The following is a 26824-nucleotide window of genomic DNA, read 5'->3' as shown; positions in this document are numbered from 1 at the left end:
TCAGCTCTGGAGCCAGTTCCAAACATCCTGACAAGCTCCATAACATATTTGTCCATCATGGAGCATTAAGGGGTTAGTCTTTTTATATAAAATTTACCATATTTATGTTCTACATGTAAACGGTAAAATGGTTCTTGGTGCATAGGTCAAAAACGTACCTGATTTTTGATGACCTTTCTAATTCTTAATCACCTAAAATAAGAAAGAGCAGAGGATATACTGTATAAACTTACTTCGAGTTATAAAGACCAAAGTCAATGTTTCCCTGGAAAAAATCATTTCTCATGGCATTTTTCGAATATTTGTTAAATCATGACATCAGAGAGTGTACAGAGCAGATTGTAAAGACTAGTAGCTAGTTTTTAACCAGAACCATTCTCTCTATATGAAACAGTTAAATTTGAACTTTTCACCAAATTCTTCAAGTTGTACTAGACACACAATGTAATACTGACTGCAGAGCGGTTTAAAATGTTTTTTTTTTTACTTTATTTCGCCTCTCTATTTTGGAAGTATTAGCAATCGATTAATTTGGCACCTAATGAGTTAAACTTTTTTTTTTTTTTTTTTTTTTTTTTTTAAACTCCAAATGGGTGTTATCAGACTGTTTTCACTGGGGGCGGGGTATTCCTTCTCCCTGTATGAAGTTGACCAATTATAAGCAAGCATCAAAACTTAAAACAAGAACATGCTCCCACAATAGCTTAGAGGATATTTATCAGGGTGAAAGGTATAGTTTGAGACAGACATGATCTCCTGGTCTAATCTCCTGCATGAGTCAAGTGTGCACGTGAGTGCAGCTGAGTTTAGCTGTGTCAAATTACAAACCCTTCTATCAGCTCTCCTCATTACAGAGAGTGTCAGTATCACACGTGTTTGCTGTTCTCAGGCAACTTGTAATCGCTGCTTGTTGTGGACTACTGCAGTATGAGATATAACAACACCCTGCTCTGATCTCACTGCAGCCCAAGTCAAGCATAACAGACAAAAGTGTGATATTGTCTCTGGACAAGCAATATTAGGGAGGAGCGGTAAAGCAGAAGTGAATGTGCCAGATGTAACAGTTAAAATTAGCTGTGCCAGCCCTCCCCCACAGGGAATTTTATATGAAAGGTGTTAGTATGCGCTGCTTTCTAATCAAGCAGGAGGATAGACCTGGAGATCAGGCTGTCATTTGTCTCACACTTACAAACTTGCTCTAAGCTATTGTAGGGGCATGTTCTTCTTTCGTTTGAGTGTTGCTGCCTGATTATAGTTGGTTCATCAGTATCATACACCGAGAAGTACACGCTCACAGTGAAAACTGTCTGCTAACACAAACTTGTACTACAATTAAGAAAAAGTTAACTCTTTTGATATCCCAACATCTCTGGAACAGAGAGATTAAATAAAAAAAAAAAATGTTGATTCCGCTCTGCAGCCACTATAACTTTGTGAAATGTATGCCCTCCCACAAGTGGCCATTCGTTGCAGTCTCAGACAATAAATGGATGTGCAAGCTTGACTTCTGCTCTATTCACACATCTCTCTGCAGAGTCTCATTTTCAGGATCACCGGTGTTCCCAGGACAAAGGACCTCTGCAATCATTTGCTATAGAAAGGGAATAACTTTTCAACTGTGGTAAAAAACCTTTAAGACTTTACAACAGCATTGATAGGGGTTTCAGAATTGTATTTATCTGGGATTTTAATTGTATCCATTTTATATTCTCTTAGGTTAATGATCTACCTGTACAGTCCATCCTCTCATCCCATCTATGAATGGGATAAGATGCAGCAACGGGCACAGAAACATTCATATGGATATCTGTGTACCTGATACTGCAGTAGGGGCAAAAGGGGTCCAGTAAGTGCTTAACAGTTTAAGGCATATATACAAAATGTAGTACAGTCTGACAACTCCAGACATATACCAAAATAACAAAGCAGATTAATACATTTTCTTTTAACATGAACTAGCCCCTTTACCCAATATCCAACCCCTCCTCTCCCTCCCCACCTCCCCCCCAACCCCATTCCCATATCCTTCATTGTCAAGCTAATACATCACCTCTTGATAAATTTAAACAGTTTTACATAGGCTCAGCCGCACAAGTACGATTCCTACTGATGCAATTAACCGACTCCCAACCTACTCTGCAACAGCTCAACAGACGCCACACTCGGACAGTCCATCCATCCACACCACACATTTTCAAATTTTGTATGTTGACTACTCTTGACACATTCCTTTCCATTAGAACAATAAAGTTTATTTTATTCACAAACTTTTCTCGTTAGTGGTTTCTTATCTAACCAATGTATCGCAATAAGCTTCCTAGCAGCATAAAGCAATCTTGCAATAGCCAGTTTCCCACATTCATCTGTAGCAATATCATCCATACATCCCAGGAGGCAAGTCACCGGGTTACGCACAATATTTACCCCCATCACTTCTTGGATCAGATTGAGCACTATCACCCAAAAGGGCTGAAGACGAGACCACATCATGTGTAGAAGGCCGGCTCCTTCCTCAGAACACCTTGGACATTTTGAGTCTTTTCACAGGCCTGCCTTCATCATCGATAGCAGGGTCCTATATACTCTATAGACTAAATATACAGTAGTCGTGACACCCTTCTAGCCTCACTCAGAGAAACCTTGGGAATACATTGTAATATGGGCTCCCACTGAGACTCCGATAAAGGACCCAAATCTGCTATCCATTTTCCCCTCACCGTTAATGGATGTTTCAGTAAAAAAGTGTCCAACAGGCCCCTATACAGCAAGGTAATGAACCCCCTCGTATCTCTCCGAGGTCCTATGAGATTCAGCAAACTATCTGACTGCAAAACTACACGTGACACCTCGTTCTGTTTATTTAGGGCATGTCTCAGCTGTAGATACTGGAAAAACATCTTCTGGCTCAGAGGAAACTCATTCCTGAGCATTTCAAACATCTTACTAACACCACCATCAAACAACTGAGACACAAACCAAATGCCAATACACCTCCACTGACCAAACTCCCGCAATCTCATGAGCTCCATCATTCTAGGGTCAAACCAAATTGATGCATATCGAGTAAATTCTGTCACCCCCCACAGTTTAACTTTCAATGGGAGGTGCACACGATCAGGAAATGGCAGCGCTTTGGATGAAGCACATGTCCGCTGCGTACAAAGCACTGTCAGCTATTGAACACAGGTGAATCAGCATGTGTTTATTGAACCGTGTGGATTCACTGCATTCAAAACATTGTATGGGTGAGATTTATCTTGTGGAGGCTCGCGTTGCTGCAAGGTAAATAGACATGCTGCGGTCTGGAAAGACGCACCGCATGTCCGTCTCCACAGGCAAGTCGCGGGCGTCTCTGAACATATAGTGGGCACGGGATTTCTTGAAATCCCTTCCACTATGCTGTAACACCTGGCCACTGCGGGTTGAACGCTGCACAAGTACGCCGCGTCCAACCCGCAGCGTTTAACATGGGGAATCTATGGGGTGATAGACAGTACATGGAGATTCTATGGGGGTGACAGACAGTGCATGGGGATTCTATGGAGGTGACACTATACATGGGAATTCTATGGGGGTGACATGCAGCACATGGGGATTCTACGGGAGGGTGACATACAGCACATGGGGATTCTATGGGGGTGACAGACAGCACATGGGGTTTCTATGGGGAGATAGACAGCACGTGGGGATTCTCTGGGGATGACAGCCAGGACATGGGGATTCTATGGGGGGGGGGGGGGTGACATGTAGCACATGGGGAGGCCATGGGGGTGACATGCTGTGCATCGGGAGGCTATGGGGCTGTCGTGCAGTACATGGGGATGCTATGGTGGTGATATGCTGCACATGGGGAGGCTATGGTGGTGACATGCTGCACATGTGTAGGCTATGGGGGTGTCATGCTGCACAAGATGAGGGGATGGGGGACTCATGCAGTGTATGGGAAGGCTGTGTGGGGCTCGTTCAATATATAGGGAGGCTGTGTGGGGCCTCATGCAATATATGGGGAGGCTGTGTGTGGCTCATGCAGTATATACAGGGAGGCTGTGTGGGGCTCATGCTGTATACGGGGAGGCTGTGTGGGGCTCATGCTGTATACGGGGAGGCTGTGTGGGGCTCATGCTGTATACGGGGAGGCTGTGTGGGGCTCATGCTGTATACGGGGAGGCTGTGTGGGGCTCATGCTGTATACGGGGAGGCTGTGTGGGGCTCATGCTGTATACGGGGAGGCTTTGTGGGGCTCATGCTGTATACAGGGAGGCTGTGTGGGGCTCATGCTGTATACGGGGAGGCTGTGTGGGGCTCATGCTGTATACGGGGAGGCTGTGTGGGGCTCATGCTGTATACGGGGAGGCTGTGTGGGGCTCATGCTGTATATGGGGAGGCTGTGTGGGGCTCATGCTGTATATGGGGAGGCTGTGTGGGGCTCATGCAGTATATATAGGGAGGCTGTGTGGGAATCATGTAGTATATGGAGAGGCTGTGTGGGAATCATGTAGTATATGGAGACTGTGGGGCTCATGCTGTATATGGGGAGGTTGTGTGGGGCTCATGCTGTATACGGGGAGGCTGTGTGGGGCTCATGCTGTATACGGGGAGGCTGTGTGGGGCTCATGCTGTATACGGGGAGGCTGTGTGGGGCTCATGCTGTATACGGGGAGGCTGTGTGGGGCTCATGCTGTATATGGGGAGGCTGTGTGGGGCTCATGCTGTATATAAGGGGCTGTGGGAGGGTCCATACGATATACAGAAGGGGCTGTACTTGGGTTCAAAGATATATAGGGGGTGTCAGCATACTTAATTCTGCTCAATACTAAGGATACAATTAATATTAATATTGAGTAGAATTAATTTCAAGCTATTGGTTTGACTCTCCACAACAGTCATGGTCTCTCATGTGGCCCCTCAGGAAAATTAACTAACTTCAAATTTATGTTAAGAACCTATTACTCTGCCCTTCACCTCGCCAAACAGACCTACTTCACCACCCTGATCTCCTCACTAGCCAACAACCCCAAGAAACTTTTTAACACTTTTCACTCCCTCCTCAGGCCAAAAGCACAAGCCCCTAACACAGACATTTGTTCTGATGACCTGGCCTCCTACTTTATAGAAAAAATAGATAATATCCGACAGGAAATCTGCTCCCAACCACCAAGTGCTGTGACTCCCATCCCTCCCTGCATTTCCCATGGCTCACTTTCCACATTTGATCCCATCACAGAAGTCTCCAGACTCCTCTCTTCCGACTACATGCACTACTGACCCAGTTCCCTCACATCTCCTCCAGTCTCTCTCTCCAGTCGTCACAACTCACCTAACTACAATCTTTAACATCTCCCTCTCCTCTGGCATTTTCTCATCCTCCTTCAAACACGCCATCGTTACTCCATTACTAAAGAAACCCGCTCTCGACCCATCCTGCACAAACAACTACAGACCAGTCTCCAATCTCCCCTTCATCTCTAAACTTTTGGAGCGCCTAGTCTACTCCCGGCTTACCCATTACCTCTCCACTCACTCCCTCCTAGACCCTTCACAGTCCGGCTTCCGCCCCCTACATTCGACTGAAACTGTACTCAAAGTGACCAATGACCTTCTGACAGCAAAACATAATGGACACCACTCTCTGCTCATTCTTCTCGACCTTTCTGCAGCTTTCGACACTGTTGACCGTCTCCTACTCTCTAGGCATTAAGGACACTGCTCTCTCCTGGTTCTCTTCCTATTTTTCTGACCGCTCCTTCAGTGTTTTGTTCTCTGGCTCCACGTCATCTCCTCTTCCTCTCGCTGTTGGGGTACCTCAGGGCTCAGTCCTTGGCCCCCTTCTCTTCTCTCTCTACACGGCCCCAATTGGACAAACCATCAGCAGATTTGGCTTTCAGAACCATCTGTTATGAAGGGGTCACCGAGGAGGAAAGCAAAACCAAGCTAAGCCACAGAAAACCAGAGAGGTTGGTAACTAAGCGAATTGCAGACCCCTGATCCTATCCACACAACTAGCAGTAGCCGTGGAGCGTACCTACGATGATCCTAGACGCCTCGACAGAGCCGGAGAACTAAATAAGCCTAAAGCAAGAAAGGGGAAATCTAAACTGCCCCAGAGCAGACCCCAAAGGAATAGATAGCCCCCAAACATATACTGTCGGTGAGACAAGATGAAAACACAAACGCAGGTAGGAAAATATACTGAGCAAACAAAGGGGCCCACACTAACTAGACAGGAAAGGAAAGACTGTCTGCAATCACGCAAAAAACCCTGCAAAACATGCCCAACACGTCTGATAGAAAAATACTGAAGTCACTAGACTTCACCCACTATATCAGCGCTCTGGTATATTCTGAAAGCAGAGCAAAAAGAGGCCAATCTAATAAGGGACAAAAACAAACTGGCACAAGCAGTAACATAAGGATGGAAATTCAGCACAGCCCCAGCCGGAGCTGGCTGACCACACAAAACTGAAATAGACAAAACAAGATCAAATGTGAACAATAGCAAAAGAACACTTAGCTGAGCATGCAGGGACTGAGCTGGAAACTAAGGCTGTGTGCACACGCTGCGGATTTTGCTGCGGTTCCGCAGCGGTTTTGGCCGCTGCGGACCCGCAGCAGTTTTTGCTGCGGTGTACAGTACCATGATTCCCTATGGGAATCAAAAACCGCAATGCAGACGGTGCGGAATTTTCCGCGCAGATTATCTGCGGTTTTCAATCCGCAGAAAGAATTGACATGTCAATTCTTTCTGCGGATTCTGCTGCGGTTTGCCATCTCCTCCATTGAGGAGATGGAAAAACCGCAGAGCAATCCGCAGGTAAAACCGCAGGTCTTTTGAATCATAGAATCGTAGAGTTGGAAGGGACCTCCTGGGCCATCTGGTCCAACCCCCTGCTCAAAGCAGGATTCGCTAAATCATCCCAGTCAGATGTCTGTCCAGCCTCTGTTTGAAGACTTCCATTGAAGGAGAACTCACCACTTCTCGTGGCAGCCTGTTCCACTCATTGATCACTCTAACTGTCAAAAAGTTTTTTCTAATATCTAATCTGTGTCTCCTCCCATTCAGTTTCATCCCATTGCTTCTAGTCTTTCCTTGTGCAAATGAGAATAAAGTTGATCCTTCTACAATGTGACAGCCCTTTAGATATTTGTAGACAGCTATTAAGTCTCCTCTCAGTCTTCTCTTTTGCAAACTAAACATTCCCAAATCCTGCAACCTTTCCTCATAAGACAGGGTTTGCAGACCGGTCACCATTCTGGTCGCTCTTTTCTGAACTTGCTCCAGTTTGTTGATGTCTTTTTTAAAATGTGGTGCCCAAAACTGGACACAATATTCCAGATGAGGTCTGACCAAAGAGGAGTAGAGGGAAATAATGACTTCACGTGATCTAGACTGTATGCTTCTGTTAATACATCCTAGAATTGCATTTGCCTTTTTTGCTGCTGCATCACACTGTTGACTCATATTCAGTCTGTGATCTATTAGTATACCCAAGTCTTTTTCACATGTGCTGTCACTTAGCCCTATTCCTCCCATTCTATATATGCTTTTTCCATTTTTATTGCCCAGATGTAGTACTTTGCATTTCTCCCTGTTAAAAACCATTCTGTTTGTTGCTGCCCACTTCTCCAGTTTATTTAAATCTTTTTGAATCCTCTCTCTCTCTTCTCTAGTATTAGCTATCCCTCCTAGCTTTGTGTCATCAGCAAATTTAATCAGTTTACCCTCAATTCCTTCATCTAAATCGTTGATAAAGATGTTGAACAATACAGGGCCCAGGACAGAGCCCTGTGGTACCCCACTTGAGACATTCTTCCAACTGGATGTGCAGCCATTTACGACCACTCTTTGGGTCCGATCACTAAGCCAGTTATGAATCCACCTAACAGTTGCCTTGTCCATTCCATACTTAGTCATTTTTTCAATAAGGATTGTATGAGAGACTTTGTCAAATGCTTTGCTGAAGTCAAGATATACTATATCTACAGCATTTCCTTGATCCACCCAATCAGTGATACCGTCATAGAAGGAAATTAAGTTAGTCTGACATGACTTATTAGTTACAAACCCATGCTGACTCTGTTTAATCACTTCATTCTTATCCAGGTATTGACATACATGTTGTTTAATAATTTGTTCAAAGATCTTTCCTGGTATAGAAGTCAGACTCACCGGCCTATAGTTACCTGGGTCCACCTTCTTCCCCTTTTTGAAGATAGGAACAACATTTGCTCTTCTCCAGTCTTCTGGCACTTCTCCTGTTCTCCAAGAATTTTCAAAGATTATAGAGAGGGGTTCAAAAATTTCTTCTGCTATCTCCTTCAGTACTCTGGGGTGTAATTCATCTGGACCTGGAGACTTGAATTCATTTAGGCTAGCTAAGTGTTTCCTCACTATCTTTCTGTTTATAGATATCCTGGATTCTTCTATTCCCTTAATAGGACAGTGAATAACAGTTGATGTTACATTTCCTTTCTGAGAGAAAACAGATGCAAAATAGGAATTTAAAAGTTCAGCCTTCTCAACATCCTGTCTTACCATTTCATCATTTTCATCCTGTAAAAATCCTATAGCATCTTTGACTTTTCTTTTACTTTTGACATATCCCCAAAATCCTTTATTATTGCTTTTGACATCTCTTGCAAGCCTCAATTCATTTTCAGCTTTAGCTAATCTGATTTGTGCCCTGCAGGTTCTGCAGACAGCATTATATTCTTCTTTAGATATGCCTCCCTCTTTCCATTTTATAAACATTTTTTTCTTCCTTTTTAGCATGTGCTTAAGTTCTGTGTTCATCCATCCTGGTTTCCTTAACTGCTTCCTATTCTTCCCTCTTTTCGGAATTGTTAACAACTGTGCTTTGAGAATTTCATTTTTCAAGATTTCCCATCCTTCCTGGACATTTTTGTCTTTAAGGATATCCAGCCATTGGATTCCTCCAATTCTCTTTCTGAATCCCTTAAAATCTGCCTTTCTGAAATCTAACCTTGACGTCTGAGTCTTCACAGTTCTTCCGCCTCTAGTTATCCAAAATTCTAAAATAGCATGGTCGCTACCTCCTAGGGTCCCAGCCACTTTTACCTCCTCAACCATTTCCTCCCTGTTTATAAGGATTAGATCCAAGGTAGCAGTTCCCCTTGTTTTCTCCCTTACCTTTTGGAAGATAAAGTTGTCAGCAAGAGAGGATAAGAATTTCCTTGACCTGTTAGTTTTGCCTGAGAGAGATTCCCAACAAATGTCTGGATAGTTGAAATCTCCCATGACAACTATGTCATATTTTTTGGAGAACTTGGCCATTTGATGTATAAAGAGTTCATCCATAGCTTCAGCTTGCACAGGCGGCCTGTAGTAAATGCCTACAATGGTGTCCTTTCCATTGTTCTGTCCTTGTATTCTTACCCAAACAGTTTCCACAGAACTCCCAGTCTCTGAAGCTTCAATCTCTGTGCAGATATACGCGTTTCTAACATACAATGCGACACCCCCTCCTCGTTTATCAAGTCTGTTTCTTGCAAATAAGTTGTATCCTTCTAGTCTTGTATTCCAATCATGTGTATTGTCCCACCAAGTTTCAGTGATTCCAATGACATCATATTTCTTTTCCTGTGTTAGTAGTTCCAATTCTCCTTGTTTGTTGCCCATGCTTTGTGCATTAGTATAGAAACATTTTAGTTTGTGATTGGTTTCTCTTTCTCCAATATTTTTATTAATTAGATTCTTTCGTCTTTGTTCTTCCTTTCCACTTCTAATAGCAGAGTTCTCAATAGCATTTGTCAGGTGTATGGCTTTTTCTGGTCTTTTGCTTCCCTTCCCATGTTGTTCTAGTTTAAAGCTCTCCTTACAAGTGTAGCAAGGCGACTTCCAAATACATGCTTACCAGTCTTCGTAAGGTGCACCCCATCTCTAGCAAGTAGTCCATCGTATAAGTAGCTCACTCCGTGATCCAGAAATCCAAATCGTTGCTGACGGCACCATCGACGTAGCCAGTTGTTCACCTGCAGAATCTTATTCCACCTCCTTGTTCCATGGCCATCCACTGGGAGGATGGAAGAGAAGACCACCTGCGCTCCCAGTTCTTTCACTTTCTTGCCTAAGTCTTCAAAGTCTCTGCAGATGGTTTCCAGGTCGTTTCTTGCAGTGTCATTTGTCCCCACATGTAGTAGCAGGAATGGGTAGTCATCTGTAGGTCTGAAGAGTCCTGATATCCTGTCAGACACATCTTTAATTTTTGCACCTGGAAGACAGCACATTTCTCTTGAAGTAATATCCGGTCTGCAGATAGCGGCCTCAGTTCCTCTCAACAGGGAATCCCCCATGACCACCACTCTCCGTTTCTTCTTCACAACATTTTTCTTTCTCCATCCAGGAGGACTCTGAAGGCGTACAAGGTTGCTGCTTGTTGGTAAAGTCTTATCCTGATGTATTTCTTCATTGTTTTCCTGCGTGAGAGCCTGGTACTGGTTTCTGAGCAGTATGGGTGCTGACTGCCTCCTGATCCTCCTGCTTCTCTGGGTCACATGTCTCCATTCCTCTGTTTCTTCAGGTGCACTTCGAATTTCTTCTCTTTCTGTAACATGAAGAGATAATTCTGCTCTGTCCAAGAACTCTTCACCTTCCTTAATGATCTTCAACGTAGCTAACCTCTCTTCGAGATTTTGCAACTTTTCCTCCAACAGGGACACAAGCTTGCATTTGTGGCATGTGAAGTTTGGCTTTTCCACTGGTAAGTCTGTGAACATGTAGCAAGAAATGCAGCTCACCAAATGGCTCCTGGCCTCTTCCATCTTGAGATTTCTTAAAAACGATGAAAGATGAGCCCTATCGGCGCGCGGTTTTTCCGATTTCCTCTTTTCAGCTGCAACGGCCAAAACCCAGTGATCGTTGAGCTCGTGGAGACTCTTCACTTATCCCAGAAGGCACTGGGAATATGCAAATGATCTCCTCAAGACTCTTCCCCTGGTTTTCCGATTTCCTCTTTTCAGCTGCAACGGCCAAAACCCAGTGATCGTTGAGCTCGCGGAGACTCTTCACTTATCCCAGAAGGCACTGGGAATATGCAAATGATCTCCTCAAGACTCTTCCCCTGGTTTTCCGATTTCCTCTTTTCAGCTGCAACGGCCAAAACCCAGTGATCGTTGAGCTCGCGGAGACTCTTCACTTATCCCAGAAGGCACTGGGAATATGCAAATGATCTCCTCAAGACTCTTCCCCTGGTTTTCCGATTTCCTCTTTTCAGCTGCAACGGCCAAAACCCAGTGATCGTTGAGCTCGCGGAGACTCTTCACTTATCCCAGAAGGCACTGGGAATATGCAAATGATCTCCTCAAGACTCTTCCCCTGGTTTTCACTGTTCCACTCAAAACTTATAAAATAAAAACACCCCGGCAGCAGGCGCGCTGTCTGGGTGTTATGTTTGACACCAATCTCTCCTTTACATCCCATATACAATCTCTTGCCCACTCTTGCCATTTACACTTAAAGAACATCTCTAGAATCCGCCCTTTTCTCACCATGGAAACAACTAAAACCTTCAATGTCGCATTGATCCACTCCCGCCTGGACTACTGTAACGCTCTATTAATTGGCCTCCCCGTTACTCGACTTTCCTCTCTCCAGTCCATCCTTAATGCAGCAGCCAGGGTCATCCATCTGGCTAATCGGTACTCGGACACATCCGCTCTTCGCCAGTCCTTACATTGGATGCCCATTCATTATAAGATCCAATTCAAGTGATTCAGAGAAAGGAATTTTTATAGATTAAACGTGCGCTGCCAGACCATCACTCCTCACAAGTTGTGTGCTTTATATATTTAATTCCCTACGCGTTTCGAAGTTAAAAACTTCTTCCTCAGGGGATGACATGTACAGACAGGTATAGACATCACCGGTTTTATACCCGTATGTATAAAACCGGTGATGTCTATACCTGTCTGTACATGTCATCCCCTGAGGAAGAAGTTTTTAACTTCGAAACGCGTAGGGAATTAAATATATAAAGCACACAACTTGTGAGGAGTGATGGTCTGGCAGCGCACGTTTAATCCATAAAAATTCCTTTCTCTGAATCTGATGATTTATGGCCACGGCGTGGTCATTTGGATGTGCAGCAGGCTGACCTTGTTCCTTTATGTCTGACACTCTCCTACATAGGGTGAGTATAACAATTTGATTTACATTCTTATTTTCTCGGGTAAGACCCTATTGCGCTCTTTTTCTTTCAGTTTTTACTAAGATCCAATTCAAAGTACTTGTTCTCACCCACAAAGCTCTCCACAGTGCAGCACCCCCCTATATCTCCTCCCTCATTTTTGTCTATCGGCCTAACCGACTGCTGCGGTCTGCAAACAACTTTCGACTAACCTCTGCACTAATCCGTACCTCCCACTCCCGACTCCAAGACTTCTCCCGCGCTGCACCAATCCTTTGGAATGCTCTACCCCAAGAAATTAGGACTATCCACAATTTGCATAGTTTCAGGCGTTCCCTCAAAACACATTTGTTCAGAGCGGCCTATCACGTTCACTAAGTAAAGTCATTCTATGTGTAAGTGTGCCTGTGTAGCCCATTCACTATCTCCATCCATCCCTCAACATGGCTGGACCATCATTGTAAATACACACCTGTACTTTGTATCTCCCCCACCTCATTGTAGATTGTAAGCTCTCACAAGCAGGGTCGTCTTATTGTGCTTTAATTATTGTATTGTTAACGTTGTTACTTATGACTTGTGTTTCAAAATTGTTAAACTGTAAAGCGCTGCGGAATAGGTTGGCGCTATATAAGATTATTATTAATTGCCCACCCCTGATGTAGAGGCTTCTTCAAGCTTTCCAACTTCAAGCTCCAATAGCTGGGAATAACTGAAATGAGTACAGAAGTTATGCACAGTGATAAACGTTATTGTGCTCTCAGAGCATCACGACCTCTATATTACCTGTATACAATATATTACCCACCTGTATCTTTTGGTATAATATTAACCCCAAAAACACAGCAAAAAAGCAGATGTGGCGTCTGTTCACATGGCATGCATTTTGATGCGCTGGGCGACCTGCCTGATCTAATAGAAGGGTGTAACTACTAGGCTGTTAACCTGGATGCTGTGCATTGCCATAGTGTGAACAACGCCGCATACAAGTTTTTTATTGTGCATTAACATCAGGGCTGTGGAGTCGGAGTTGGAGTCGGAGTCGGTGCTCATTTTGGTGGAGTCGGAGTTGGAGTCGGTATAAAATGGACCGACTCCAACTCCTAAAATATATAATAAATTGGGTACAGTAATTCAATGCAGGATGTGCTGAATATTTTTTCATAGGAGTTTGGGAAAGTTATGAAATGTCCTATAAATGGCTGTTATATTCCTGATCTAAGGCTACATTCACACACAGCGTTTTTCCTGTGTTTTTTGAGGATACGTTTTTCAGCTGCAAAAGCTGATCATCTTTTTAAAAAACTGCATCACCTGAAAGGTTTTTGAGCTCATAGATAATGTTTTCAATAGCAAAAGCAGATTAGAAATCTGCTCTATCTATCCATTTATCCATATCTGTCTATCCATATCGTATCTGTACCAAAAAGAATGAAAACTGGGTAGTACACCAATATATATTCTGTTCTATATAAATATCTTGATTATTGGATCATAAAAATGATTAAATGTCTGAGGTTCACATTGTACTACAATAAATTTTTCACTTAAATATAAGCAATATGCGTGGGAGTCGGAGTCGTGGAGTCGGAGTAAGGGAAATTGAGGAGTCGGAGTCGCAGGTTTGGCTTACCGACTCCACAGCCCTGATTAACATACCAGGCAACCGCCCCCTCCATGTATTGGTAGGCTGAGAGCGGTTGTTTCATCGGTATTCTTGCACCTGTGTTGCCACCTTAATTATGTGGGTCCACTGCATCCTGATAATGCATTTGTCTGGAGGCCTGGACGGGTAAGCATCTCTGCTTTTTTGCTGTGTTTTTGTATTATTGGAGGATTTTCAAGTCCTCTTTTTGTGCTATAATATTAACCCCCCAATTATTCACCAGTTTATTTTCACCTGCCCCTTCCCCCCTCCTACACACTCCATAATCTCCCATGAATTCTCCTGGGGGCATTATAGACTGCTTTATCTGCCTATAAATCAGCATGTCTACTCCCTCCAAGTACATTAAAACCACCACATACTCCATTAACCCCTTAACGCAAAATGATGTACTTGTACTTCAGCACAGCTGTTCTTATGTGTGGAATGGGCACAGGAATTGAGCTCCATCCAAACACGGTAGATGACAGTAACTGTTCTAACCTCAATGTGCAGAACAGTCAACAACATGTAAATGGTGCGGTTTCCATTGGACCCACGCAATGCAACTGCAGTGCACTGACATATTACCATGGCAGACAGAGGCAGCTGAAGACCTCATTGCTACCCTCTTTATTACACTACATACTGCAATACTCTGGTATTATATAGAACCCGTCCGTTACACCAAAATGATACAAGGTGAACAGAAAATGCACAATTACAAATAAATATAAAAATAATTTTTATTTTACCAAAAAAATTATTAAAAACACCTAATACACAAATAAGGCAACCTCAATTGTGGGACAAAAATGGCTAGTCACCCCTTTAAACACATTATAAATGAGCAACAAGTATAGAAAAATTCAGTTAATTGCAACCAAATTATGCCAAAAACTGAGCACAATACAATTTTCAATGCGCTAGAACAAGATTCCAATCATAAAAGCCCGCCTTCTGCCATAGCTTATAACTGCGCTTGAACTAAGCTAAATTCATTAAAGCCCGGCTGTTAGCCAAAGCTTATATGTGCTAATAATTCAAAGGTGTGCAAAAAACAATGTGCCAGTGCTATGAGCAAAAACACACTCAAAATGAATCTCACCCGGCTCACTGACGTGTGGAGTGACTGCCGCGTCCCTCACCCCGACTCGCGTTTCGTCCTCTTCTTCGGGGGCCCCTGAGGCGTTTTTAATAATTTTTTGGTAAAATAAAAATTATATTTATAATATTTATTTAGAATTGTGCTTTTTCTGTTCACCTTGTATTATTTTGGTGTAACGGACGGGTTCTATATTATTGCATATGGCACATTTAATTGTATATTGGATCTTGAATTGATTAAAATACTCTGGCATTGCGGCATAGTATATGACTGATAAGAGAATTGTTCAAACACAAAAAAAACAATGTCAAAATTGAATTTTTTTATTGCAATTTTACTTCGCTTGGAAATCTTTCCCCATTTTCCAATACATTGAATGGTAATATGAATGGCGTTATTCAAAATTTCAACTCGCCCCTTAAAAACAAGCCATTGCATGGCCATGTCAGCAGAAAGTTTAAGAAGTTATGGCCCTTGGAAAAAGGGGAGGAAAAAACTAAAGTGCAAAACTGAAAAATCACCTAGTCATTACGGGGTTTATATGGCGCTCTGTTCTGGTTTGCGCAGAGATATTCACATTTGATACTTCTGAAGCCTGAAGCAAACTATGTGAAATCTCTGCTTTGCAGTCCAACTTGGCATTTCTTGACAATCATCTCTGGGGGCAGGCGCTTTCACTCCTCCCTCTCAAATGCTACCATTCACAACTCGGCAACTGATCTAACATTCAAAATCACTGCAGAGCTATAAATGGCAGTTTCATTTCATGTTGGTACAATTATGGGAATAGCATACTCAGCCAGTTAACTCTGAAACGCTGCAATATTTCAGAGGAAAACCTTTTAAAAGCCGCTGGGGACCGGAACCGTGCTGGAGAGAGTTGGGTCCCCGATGGTTTCTTCCCGCCCACTGCCCTAGATTGACAGGTCACTAGCAATACGAACACGAATAGGTCATTATTTGATGACAGCTTCCTTTTAAATGTAGCAGTAATCTGAAATACACATACACGCCATATTTATTGTCTCTGTGCCCGATTGAGATAGCAGTGTACAGCATTTAGCTATCTGTATGGTTCCTAGTGGTAAATGCCAAGCACAATTTTTAACACATAGTGGGGAAATGTCCTGTCTAAATGACAAATAAAATACACTATACAACCATGTAGGCCATGTATGAAGCATTTTTCTACACTTAAATACTGCAACTCTTCTCTTCAAGGACAAGAAATAAATGAGTCATACGTGCTAAAACAAACAAACCCCAGAGCAGGCCTACACTGAAATAAAGCCAGTCTGACATTTTTCGTAAAAATAACGCTTCCATATTATGTGTTAGATGATTAGATCATTTAAGAAATAACAGTTTCCCATAAATGAACTTAATGTACTCAGACCAAAGCTTCAAACACACACCCCTGAAAATTCATAGCCTAAAGCAGGCCAAACAAGTCAGAAAAACTTTACCTTCTTGGCACTGTCCTCCTCCTCTTGCCTCTTCTCATAATGTGAAAAGTCATCAAATATGGAAGTGGTATGCTTGTAGCTAGCCATGATACGGAGCACCTGACGCGCCTTTTCTATGGGAACCTCCTGTGTGTCTCGAGAGTTGGTAACCGGCTTATTCTCATTGTTCTCTAGTCGGATGTGTCGCAATTGCCCATTGGGTACATCCTTCACAAACACCCAGCGAACATCAAATCGGCCCTTCCACTTGTCCTGAGACCACACACCTGCACAAGTATTGTAGTCCACAGCAGATCGCATTTCTGCCACCCCACAAAAGTGACCACTTCCATTAACACTGAAAAGTAAATAGACAGGGCCTTTACCATTCAGAGAGCGATAAGCAGCGTCCAGACGTTTGTTACCATGTTCTGTAGAACACCAAACATTATACTTGATAGAACGGTGTATGTCATCTTCTGAGTAGCTCTTCACAATAAATACTCGGCCAAATTTTGGATTGCAATCAAAGTCCTTTGGATTATAGTTATTAATAGAACGTAGTTTCTCCAGGACAGGATGTGGGTCCGTGGAGGATTGTGATACATGTGCTTGCTCTAAACCACGGCTACGAGGAGCTGACCAACGAGTTGGAGCATGTGAAGAGGAAATAATGGGTGTTGGCTGTTGAAGGACTGGAGGTGAAGGTAGCTGGCAAATGTTGGCTGTGGTTACTTTATTTTCCCAAGTTCCAATTTCCATGTTTTGCTTGACAGGTGGAGGAAGGATCTTTCCAGTGTTTGGCTTGGCAGGTTTGCTGGCAATGTCTGCCCAAGATGCCTGCTTTGGTGGAGCAATCGTTGCAGGAGGCAAATTGGTCACACTGGTTTTAATACTATTTCCTTCTCCCAATTTCAAGGCCCCCATGCTTTGCTCTAGACTGCCTACTGCTTTGCCACCTCCAAAACTTGCTGGGCCATCTAAAACAGCTCCTCCCAAGCTGCTGGGAGCATATGCATAACTACCACCATAGCCAGAGCTAGGTGCAGATGCACCTGGAGAGTTTCCTCCATTACCCCAGGCTGAAAAGTCCATGCCACTTGGGAAAAAGTTGAATCCAGGTTGTCCCAGGAAAGGAGCACTACTTAGAGGTCCAAACATGGCATCTGGCAAAAAATGTGGTTCTCCACTGCCTAACTGACCATAGGAAGCAAGAAAAGGCATAGTTGGTGGTGGGTCACCGCCAGTAGACCACGCAGCATCACTTAAAGAATAAGAGAATCCAATGGACGGACTGTAGTAACTGGGAAGGTAGGAATCTGACAATGCAGTGTATCCATTACTCTAGAATTAAGCAGAAATTAAACATTTAGGCAATGTTAGAAATACTATTTTACCATTTTTTCCCATCCTGAAAGTTTAAGTTGATATTAGTTGAAGTAAACAATTATAAAACAAGTGTAAAATACCTTCTTCGGAGGTAGCCAACAGGACACTTGACATTTTTTAAAGTGACCCAGGCTCTAGGGCACCGATTGGCATTTTAGGCTAGTTTCACACTAGCGTTCATTCCATGCAGCGCACGGCGCCGCTAAGCCCCGTCCCCTGCCGGCTCCCTGCCCGCCCCATCCGGTCATCGCCACCTACTATCGCACATGGACGCTTGCGATCTGCGCACCCTATCTTTAGCATAGGGTGTGCAGATCGTGCGCTGGCCGTGCGCTAGTAGGATTTTGGCGTGCGCTGCGCACTTTTGAAGGTGCGCCCGTGCGCGCCGAACGCAGCATGTTGCATTTCGGCGTGCACGGCGCACCTTCAAAAGTGGGCAGCGCACGCCAAAATCCTACTAGCGCATGGCCAGCGCACGATCTGCGCACCCTATGCTAAAGATAGGGTGCGCAGATCGCAAGCGTCCATGTGTGATAGTAGGCGGCGATGACCGGATGGGGCGGGCAGGGGGCGGGGCTTAGCGGCACCGTGCGCTGCGTGGAATAAACGCTAGTGTGAAATTAGCCTAAGTCAGGAGCTCTCTTAAAGTAAGAGTTTGCAATCCAAAAAAAGAAGCACGGGAACAATATCAGAGATGGGTCACAAGCATTTGATGACATACGACAGAGGTGCAGCAGCATAGCGTGGCCTCATCCGGTAGTTGAATCAGTCCTCAAATAGAATAGCGTATATTAATTTCTGAATGTGAATGTCCATGTGTTATTTGCAGAACGGTACGGCTATTTACATTGTAATCCATAGTTTGAAAGTGGCATATGTCAGGATGGGACCAGAGCACAGCTGGACTCCGACCACATCTTGTAACCCTACCCTCATAAGAGGCTCTGTAAGAGAACAACTCCAATGACAGATAAAAATATTAAAATTAAAGGGGCTGTCCGGTCTAAAATGATTAAGTCTGCAGTCACTCTGTGTGACTGGAGACTTGTGAAAGCCCTTAGTGTGTGCTGTGAGTATTCGTTGTTCTCTGCCCCGGGAAAAAAGGTCAAGTATGCAATATGCTTACTCCCTGGCAGGACCCATCTAGTGGTCATGGCCTTGCTCAATACAAGTATATTGACTGAAGACGTGTCATTTTAAACCGGACAACCTCTTTAAAGGGAACCTGTCAGCAGGATTGTGCTCAGTAACCTACTGACAGTGTCAGGTCGGCACCATTATACTGATTACAATGATACCTTGGTTGATGAAATCCGTCTTGTGGTTGTTGCTTAATCTTTATTTGCAGTTTTGAGTTAATGATATGCTCGTGCCCCAGGGCGGCCTGTGGAGGGTCTTCATGTGGTGCTGATTAGGTATTCATGTGTATGGCTTATGACATGTGACTGATCCCTCAGTGACCTGCCCCCTAGTTTACATACTGTACAGCTTATTGTAAATTACATTTATCATACAGGACGCCGACGGTGGCGCCTGCACTGTAGCATGATCGGATCTGTAATATCCATATATTTTATTTAGAGATATAAATTTGAGAAGAAAAAAAAATGTCTTCCTCAAAATGGAGTCGGCCGTGCCTGCTCAGTAGCATAATTCGGAACGCGATAGATGCTACTGTGCAGGCGCCACCAACATTTTGGTAGAGGAAAAAAATAAAAATTTGTCTTCACCAAGATTTGTGTCGGCGGCACCTACACAGTAGCATTTATCGGATCGCCGATTGTGTTGTAGGTGACTCCGCACAATCCTGCTGAAAGATTCACTTTAAATGTATTGCTTTGTCATCCCAGAATAGAAAGAAAATACATATATATATACACACACACACACACACTATATATTAGGAAAGAAAGAAAAAAAAAAAAAAAGATTGCAAACAAAATATTTTGCAATGGTGCCTTCAGATCAAAAATTGCCTTACCTGCCGCTCTTGTGTATGCAGATAGGGCTCAAACTCATCATCATTCACTCCATCTTTCTGGTGAACAGATCCATTTTGCACTAAAAATTAAACACAAGATGAGTGACCGTAGAACACTAAAGGACAATGTTTGCTAAGCTAAACCAAATGTTTCTTCACAGCTAACAAACATTCTCTCTCTACAAAGTGTGAATAGAGTCAGTGAGACTCTAGCATTCAGACTTTGTGATGCACAGATCTAAAAAGATACTGCCATTTTGTATTTTATTGCATTAGTCAATAGGACACATGAAAATAAACAACTTTGTAATATATGTAATCATAGCAATCTGCTTCTTTCTCCTTCTGAGTTGATGTTTCATGGAGGAGGAGCAGCGGGAAGCAGACACAAACATTCACAGCTGTAGAAAAAGATCACATCAATTTATTGCGGCAAAAGCAAAAATTTACAGAACTGGACACGAGGTTCTGATCAGACTGAAGCCCACTGCCACGTATGACAACATTTCTGCTGCAGGTTCACCTCAAATGACAGTTCTCCATACAATTTTATGACAACCATTGTCATCTATCTCAATAATGGGAAAATATTAATACTAAAATATTACCCGAGCATTGAGGATTTTAAAGGTACTGTCACACTAAGCCATATCGCTAGCAATATCGCTATAACTTGTGAAGTTATAGCGATATCGATATCGCTGTGTCTGATACTTACCTCCGACCGCTCCCCCGCTGGTTATCGCTGATCGCACAAGAACGTCCTGGACTGTTTCTCGTCGTCAGCTTCCTGTGGAGAGACGAGCGTGGACGCGGGCGGGAGGACGTCAGGATCGCCTAGTGTGACAGGTAAGTAGCGACCCCCGACCCCTGCGATGTCGCTGGTGAGATCTGCCTGTGTGGCAGCTCACTAGCGACCACTCAGCGATGCACCAGCGATCATGGTCGGGATCGCTGGTGCATCGCTAAGTGTGACAGTACCTTAAGAATGATTGATCAGTTCTGAGGAGAAAGAAGATTTCTCTAAAGAGATATTTTACAACAGATCCTGAATGTCACATGTACTACTGATTTGTGATAAAAATGTAAAGGACAATTACTCTTCAAATAACTACTGACGGACAACATGTTCGCCAGTTGCTTAATTGCCTGTTTACAGAGGGCGTGCAGGCTTCTGGAGAGCACTGGGCAATCAGTAATAAATTGTTCTAAGTGCATATGCTGCCATTACTTTCAGCACAACAGGTCCTGTTTTACAGAACAATGCACTGCTCAGGTTGAAAAGAGCAGTTTGCAAATTTGTCAGATGGTCGGCACTTTATTTCAAATTGCACAAGTAACGTGAAATCACAGTTCCTAGGAATGCTGGGTCACATTAATCCCGCAGTTGTAAATGGACCTTAACTGCTCAAACAGTAAGTGTCCTACGCAAAAGCAAAACAACCGGATCCAACCTTATTCAGGCCTAATTCAGACGCCCCTGATTTCTCTCACACAAGAAAAACAGACTGATTTTCATCAGTGTTCTGGATCAAATTTTCATCAGGGTGTCAGTTTTACCACTTTTTTTTGGTGCACACTAAAGATTCTCTCTATTTTCTCATATCAAAGAAAATCGGACAGCACAAGGCTGAATATAGGATGTCACTAGAGTCCTGGCAAAATGTTTTTAGGAACTCAGACTAAAGGCCCTTTTACATTTAGCGATGCACCAGCGATCCGACGAGCGATCCGGTCAGGATCGCTGGTGCATCGCTAAATGATCGCTAGTGAGCTCCCACACAGGAAGACCTCACAGCGATTCAGCAGCGACGCAGCGGATGATACTTACCTTTCACACACAGCGATCCTGACGTCCTCCCGCCCGCCTCCACGCGTCGCTCGTCGTCACAGCAGGAAGCCCAGCAGGAAGCTGACGACGAGAAATGGAGCCGCCCAATCTCGCGCGATCAGCGATGGACAGCGGGGGAGCCGGTCGTTGGTAAGTATCACACATAGCGATATCGCTAGCAATATCGCTATAACGTCACAAAACCGGTGACGTTATAGCGATATCGCTTAGTGTAAAACCCCCTTTAGGCCAGGGTCCCACTTGCAAGTGCAATGCGAGAAACTCACGCTTCAATATCCGGCACTGCAGCCGGCACTCGGACCGGAGCGTTCAGCTGCATAAATACATGCAGCCGCACACTCCATTCCCAAGTGTCGGCGGCAGTGCCGGGGACTGATGCGAGATTCTCGCATTGCACTCACAAGTGTGACCACAGGCCTTACATTGAAAAATTGATATGAGACTTCGATTTAAAAAAAGCTAGACAAGTCTGGGGTAATCTGCAAGAAAACCTCAGACATGTGAGCAGCTAGATGGCTTATAAAGGGTAAAGCCACGTTTACACATTCAGTGTTTGGTCAGTATTTTACCTTAGTATCTGTAAGCCAAGACCAGGAGTGGGTGATAAATAATGAAGTGGTGACAGGTTTCTATTATACTTTTCCTTAGATTGTCCTAGTCCTCGCTTACAGCGCTGGGAGCTCGCTGATAGTTGGTCTCCCGCTGCCACACGCAGCGATGCATGCTGGCCAGCGGGAGAACAATGATCAAAAAGTGGCGCAGGATATTGATGCCCGATCAGCGATCCCGGGGGGGTGTTTGCAGTCACTAATGCGTGCCCCACAGAGCGAGATCGCTGGCCGTCACAAAATCGGTGACGCATCAGCGATCTCGCTTAGTGTGAAGTACCCCTTAGGCTGCATCACAGGTGAATACTACAATTTGTATGTGAGGGTTAACCCTTACTCCCCCTTTGCACCCTGCTTGTGATGTCATATGTTCTGTGCAGGACAGGTAAGGGTTAAGTCCTCCACAGTGCTCCTTGCTGTGATCTGTGGCTTATCACATCCACTCCATAGACTGCAATAAGGATTCCCACCCATTGCCGGTCACCTCCTGCCCATATGTGATGTGGATCTATGCATGTGGAACTTTTTTTCCAATGCTCCCAATGTATTTATTACTTCATCAACTGCTAATAGAAATTACGATGCACGTTATTGCAACAAGTATTGTCAGGCTATGTTCACAAAAATATTGGATCCCATATGGTGGTGTGAACACTGTCCTACAGAATTGTTCACTGTGTGCATGGCCCATGTGTTTGTATTCAATTGGTTTCTTGTTTCTGCAAGATTAGGGAGGTTTCCACCCCTCCGTTGTGGGCCATGCGCACAAAGGCCGTCTTCTACGGCGTGTCCGCATCGGACATTGCCTGTCTGGGTCCTGCTCATGTGGGTACTATTCACATACTATACTATGTTAGGAAATTTTTCATTGACGTATATTAGAAAAGGAGATTAGATTATACTAAATAGAAGCACACTTAGTATGAAATTCACGTTTGGTTTCGGACCGCCCCTTTAAGTTCAACTGATTGGTTCAGCCCTCCACAGCAGTGCCAGTTTCATATGTGGCCCTTTGGGAATATTAAGTGCCCACCCCTGCCGTAGACTTTAATTGCCATCTATGATCCATAATTATGGATCAGAGCAGGACATGCAGAGAATGACTTGAATCTCCTTCTTGGATCTGTGATTTTAACTGATGCATGAATACATCCACTCAACTCCATGGGTCAATGTACAGCCCAATAAAAACAAAAGGGCAGGACTCCGACAGTTCACAAATGTGTGAATGCAGCCTAAAGGCGTGATTTCTATGTGCTTAGCAGGTACTGTCACACTGGACCCCTTATAGGAAGTATAAAATCCCCTTCATAATCTAAGCAAATGTCTCAAGGGCCAAGCCGATAATCAGGAATCATCCGATTGTTAGATTGACTACTATACAGCGATCAGATTGGCCAGCATGCAGCCAATCAACAGATGATTAACAGCTACAGTCAGAAGATATGAATGAACATTAAACTAAACTTCCAAGAGACATAATTAATTGTTATCTCTCACCTTTACTTCCTTGCCCCTTGGGTCTCTGCTAAAACAAAACAAAAATATTTCAGCACAAATAAAAACCATCAGGAAAGGAAAACAAAGTTGTACAAAAGAGAAGGGCAGAGAGGGGGAGTCAAAGAGGAGTCAAGACGTAAAACAGAGAAAGGGCTAAAGTTGGGGACACAGAGAGAGAGAAAAAACAGAGAGAAAGAAAGAAACAAGGAGCGGCCCACAGGAGGGAGGGCAAGAAACGAGGGAGCGGCCCACAGGAGGGAGGGCGGGAAACGAGGGAGCGGCCCACAGGAGGGAGGGCGGGAAACGAGGGAGCGGCCCACAGGAGGGAGGGCGGGAAACGAGGGAGCGGCCCCCGGGAGGGAGGGAGGGCGGGAAACGAGGGAGCGGCCCCCGGGAGGGAGGGAGGGCGGGAAACGAGGGAGCGGCCCCCGGGAGGGAGGGAGGGCGGGAAACGAGGGAGCGGCCCCCCGGGAGGGAGGGAGGGCGGGAAACGAGGGAGCGGCCCCCCGGGAGGGAGGGAGGGCGGGAAACGAGGGAGCGGCCCCCCGGGAGGGAGGGAAACGAGGGAGCGGCCCCCCGGGAGGGAGGGAAACGAGGGAGCGGCCCCCCGGGAGGGAGGGAGGGAAACGAGGGAGCGGCCCCCCGGGAGGGAGGGCGGGAAACGAGGGAGCGGCCCCCCGGGAGGGAGGGAGGGCGGGAAACGAGGGAGCGGCCCCCCGGGAGGGAGGGAGGGAGGGCGGGAAACGAGGGAGCGGCCCCCCGGGAGGGAGGGAGGGAGGGCGGGAAATGAGGGAGCGGCCCCCGGGAGGGCGGGAAATGAGGGAGCGGCCCCCGGGAGGGAGGGAAATGAGGGAGCGGCCCCCGGGAGGGAGGGAAATGAGGGAGCGGCCCCCGGGAGGGAGGGAAATGAGGGAGCGGCCCCCGGGAGGGAGGGAAATGAGGGAGCGGCCCCCGGGAGGGAGGGAAATGAGGGAGCGGCCCCCGGGAGGGCGGGAAATGAGGGAGCGGCCCCCGGGAGGGCGGGAAATGAGGGAGCGGCCCCCGGGAGGGAGGGAAATGAGGGAGCGGCCCCCGGGAGGGAGGGCGGGAGGGGCCCCCGGGAGGGAGGGCGGGAAATGAGGGAGGGGCCCCCAGGAGGGCAGGAGGGAGGGCGGGAAATGAGGGAGCGGCCCCCGGGAGGGAGGGAGGGAGCGGCCCCCGGGAGGGAGGGAAATGAGGGAGCGGCCCCCGGGAGGGAGGGAAATGAGGGAGGGGCTCCCCGGGAGGGAGGGCGGGAAATGAGGGAGCGGCCCCCAGGAGGGCAGGAGGGAGGGCGGGAAATGAGGGAGCGGCCCCCCCGGGAGGGAGGGCGGGAAATGAGGGAGCGGCCCCCCCGGGAGGGAGGGCGGGAAATGAGGGAGCGGCCCCCCCGGGAGGGAGGGCGGGAAATGAGGGAGCGGCCCCCAGGAGGGCAGGAGGGAGGGCGGGAAATGAGGGAGCGGCCCCCCGGGAGGGAGGGCGGGAAATGAGGGAGCGGCCCCCAGGAGGGCAGGAGGGAGGGCGGGAAATGAGGGAGCGGCCCCCCGGGAGGGAGGGCGGGAAATGAGGGAGCGGCCCCCAGGAGGGCAGGAGGGAGGGCGGGAAATGAGGGAGCGGCCCCCAGGAGGGAGGGAAGGAGGGAGGGTGGGAAATGAGGGAGCGGCCCCCAGGAGGGAGGGAAGGAGGGAGGGTGGGAAATGAGGGAGCGGCCCCCAGGAGGGAGGGCGGGAAATGAGGGACAGACAAAGAAGGGTTGGAAAAATAGGTGTTGGAAAAGAGAGAGGGAAAGGGGGCAGAAAAAGTGAGAGACAAAGGGTGCGGGGAAAAGAGGTGGAAAGGAGGAGACTAAATGGAAGTGTTGAAAGACAGACAGTAATTGGTCAGACTGGAAGGGGAATATGGAGAGGGACAGAAAACAGCATAGAATTTGGAAATGACAGAGGGAGGGGAATGGTGAGGCAACAGAACACACAGCACCAGCTTCAGGTAAATATTAAGAAATGGATCTTGGAGGATCATTAAGTAACGCAGATAGACACCAAGAATAAAAAGAGGGGCAGTCTATGGCAGAATGAGAACACAGCACATGACTGGGAGGGGGATGATAAAATGGAAAGGGGAACAGCGCCCAAGACAGGCAATGCAGGCAGAGGCTTCTAGAGGTGCGGGGACGGTGAGGAATAGTGAGGGCGGGGTCATCTCGGTACCGGCTCCAGCAGACTACTGGCGGACATATCGTCGGCGGAGAATTGATCCGGGAGATGCAGCAGGAGCGCGCCCTGAAAGCAGGAAAGGGGAGGGGACTGTGGCGCGTACACAGATGCGCCGACATCGACGTGTTGCTGCGCCCAGGCGGCCATGTTGAGTGTGGGCACCTACGTCACGCATAGAAGGATCATAGGCACGTTCCTTGACTCCAGCTCGAGCTTCAAGGCTGATAGTGAGCGAGCTCTAGTTTGGCGCCTGTGACGTCACTTGTGCGCCGGTGGCGCTGGGTGATACGGTGGCGCTTGGATAGGTTGCGGCCAGTTTGGCTCTTCCATATGACGATCTGCGTCTCGTTTTAGCTTCTCCCACCCGTGTGTGATGCCGGCTGTCTAACACTGGGTATTGCTGGACCGGCTTCTTGAATGGCCGCAGGCCTGTACACACAGAAGGTGGTAATATCGCACACACTGTAGGTCACAGTGCCTCACACTTGGCTGCGGTTTGCAGCTTTTAATCTTGCCACCACAAATCCCTGCAACTTGTAGGAAGTTTACGTTGGTTTCTTATTCATATGTTTGTTTTTATGTGTAATAAGCGAAAAATGATCCCAATAATGGACTACCTGCACAGGGTGGGCACTAAAGGGTGTGATCAAGATGGCTTCCGGGCACTGGCCTCACACTGCAGGCCCTAATGGGCTCTGGGCAGCCCGCCAGTTTTCAATAAGTAGTGGTTTTAAAGCTGGGGGGTGGGGAACCTTTTTCCAGCCTGGGGCCTTTCGGAAATTTCTACCATCGTTCAGGGGCCACACAAAAATGACTACCTTGAAAAATACCCCTGTATATTTAGTCAAACAATTACAGTAACTTACCCTTAATGTGACGGCTGGAGCTGCTTCTCTTTGGTGCAGCGGTGATGTTAGGTGAT

The 26824-nt window shown here is 46.0% G+C and overlaps 1 protein-coding gene across 5 annotated transcripts in view; it reads right to left on the bottom strand.

Moving 5' to 3' along the window:
* Positions 1 to 26196, bottom strand: part of YTHDF2 (YTH N6-methyladenosine RNA binding protein F2) — a 31475-nt gene extending 5279 nt beyond the window's left edge. The window contains exons 1-5 of one of the 5 annotated variants that reach the window (XM_073564135.1): positions 26069 to 26196; positions 23672 to 23696; positions 19712 to 19791; positions 16363 to 17685; positions 159 to 192 (exon numbers count right to left, since the gene is read on the bottom strand). In XM_073564135.1, the coding sequence (XP_073420236.1) occupies positions 178 to 192; positions 16363 to 17685; positions 19712 to 19791; positions 23672 to 23696; positions 26069 to 26077 (1452 nt within the window). In that variant the 5' untranslated portion in view covers positions 26078 to 26196 and the 3' untranslated portion in view covers positions 159 to 177. Of the gene's footprint in view, positions 1 to 158; positions 193 to 16362; positions 17686 to 19711; positions 19792 to 23671; positions 23700 to 25896 lie in introns of all 5 variants that reach the window. The other 4 variants (XM_073564129.1, XM_073564138.1, XM_073564119.1 and 1 more) reach the window with 4 other exon arrangements.
* Between the last annotated feature and the right edge of the window lie 628 nt (positions 26197 to 26824).

Source organism: Dendrobates tinctorius, unplaced genomic scaffold, assembly GCF_039654945.1.
Source record: "Dendrobates tinctorius isolate UK_male_01 unplaced genomic scaffold, ASM3965494v1 ptg000015l, whole genome shotgun sequence".
Classification (NCBI taxonomy): Eukaryota; Metazoa; Chordata; class Amphibia; order Anura; family Dendrobatidae; genus Dendrobates; species Dendrobates tinctorius.
This window is presented reverse-complemented; position numbering and strand designations above follow the sequence as displayed.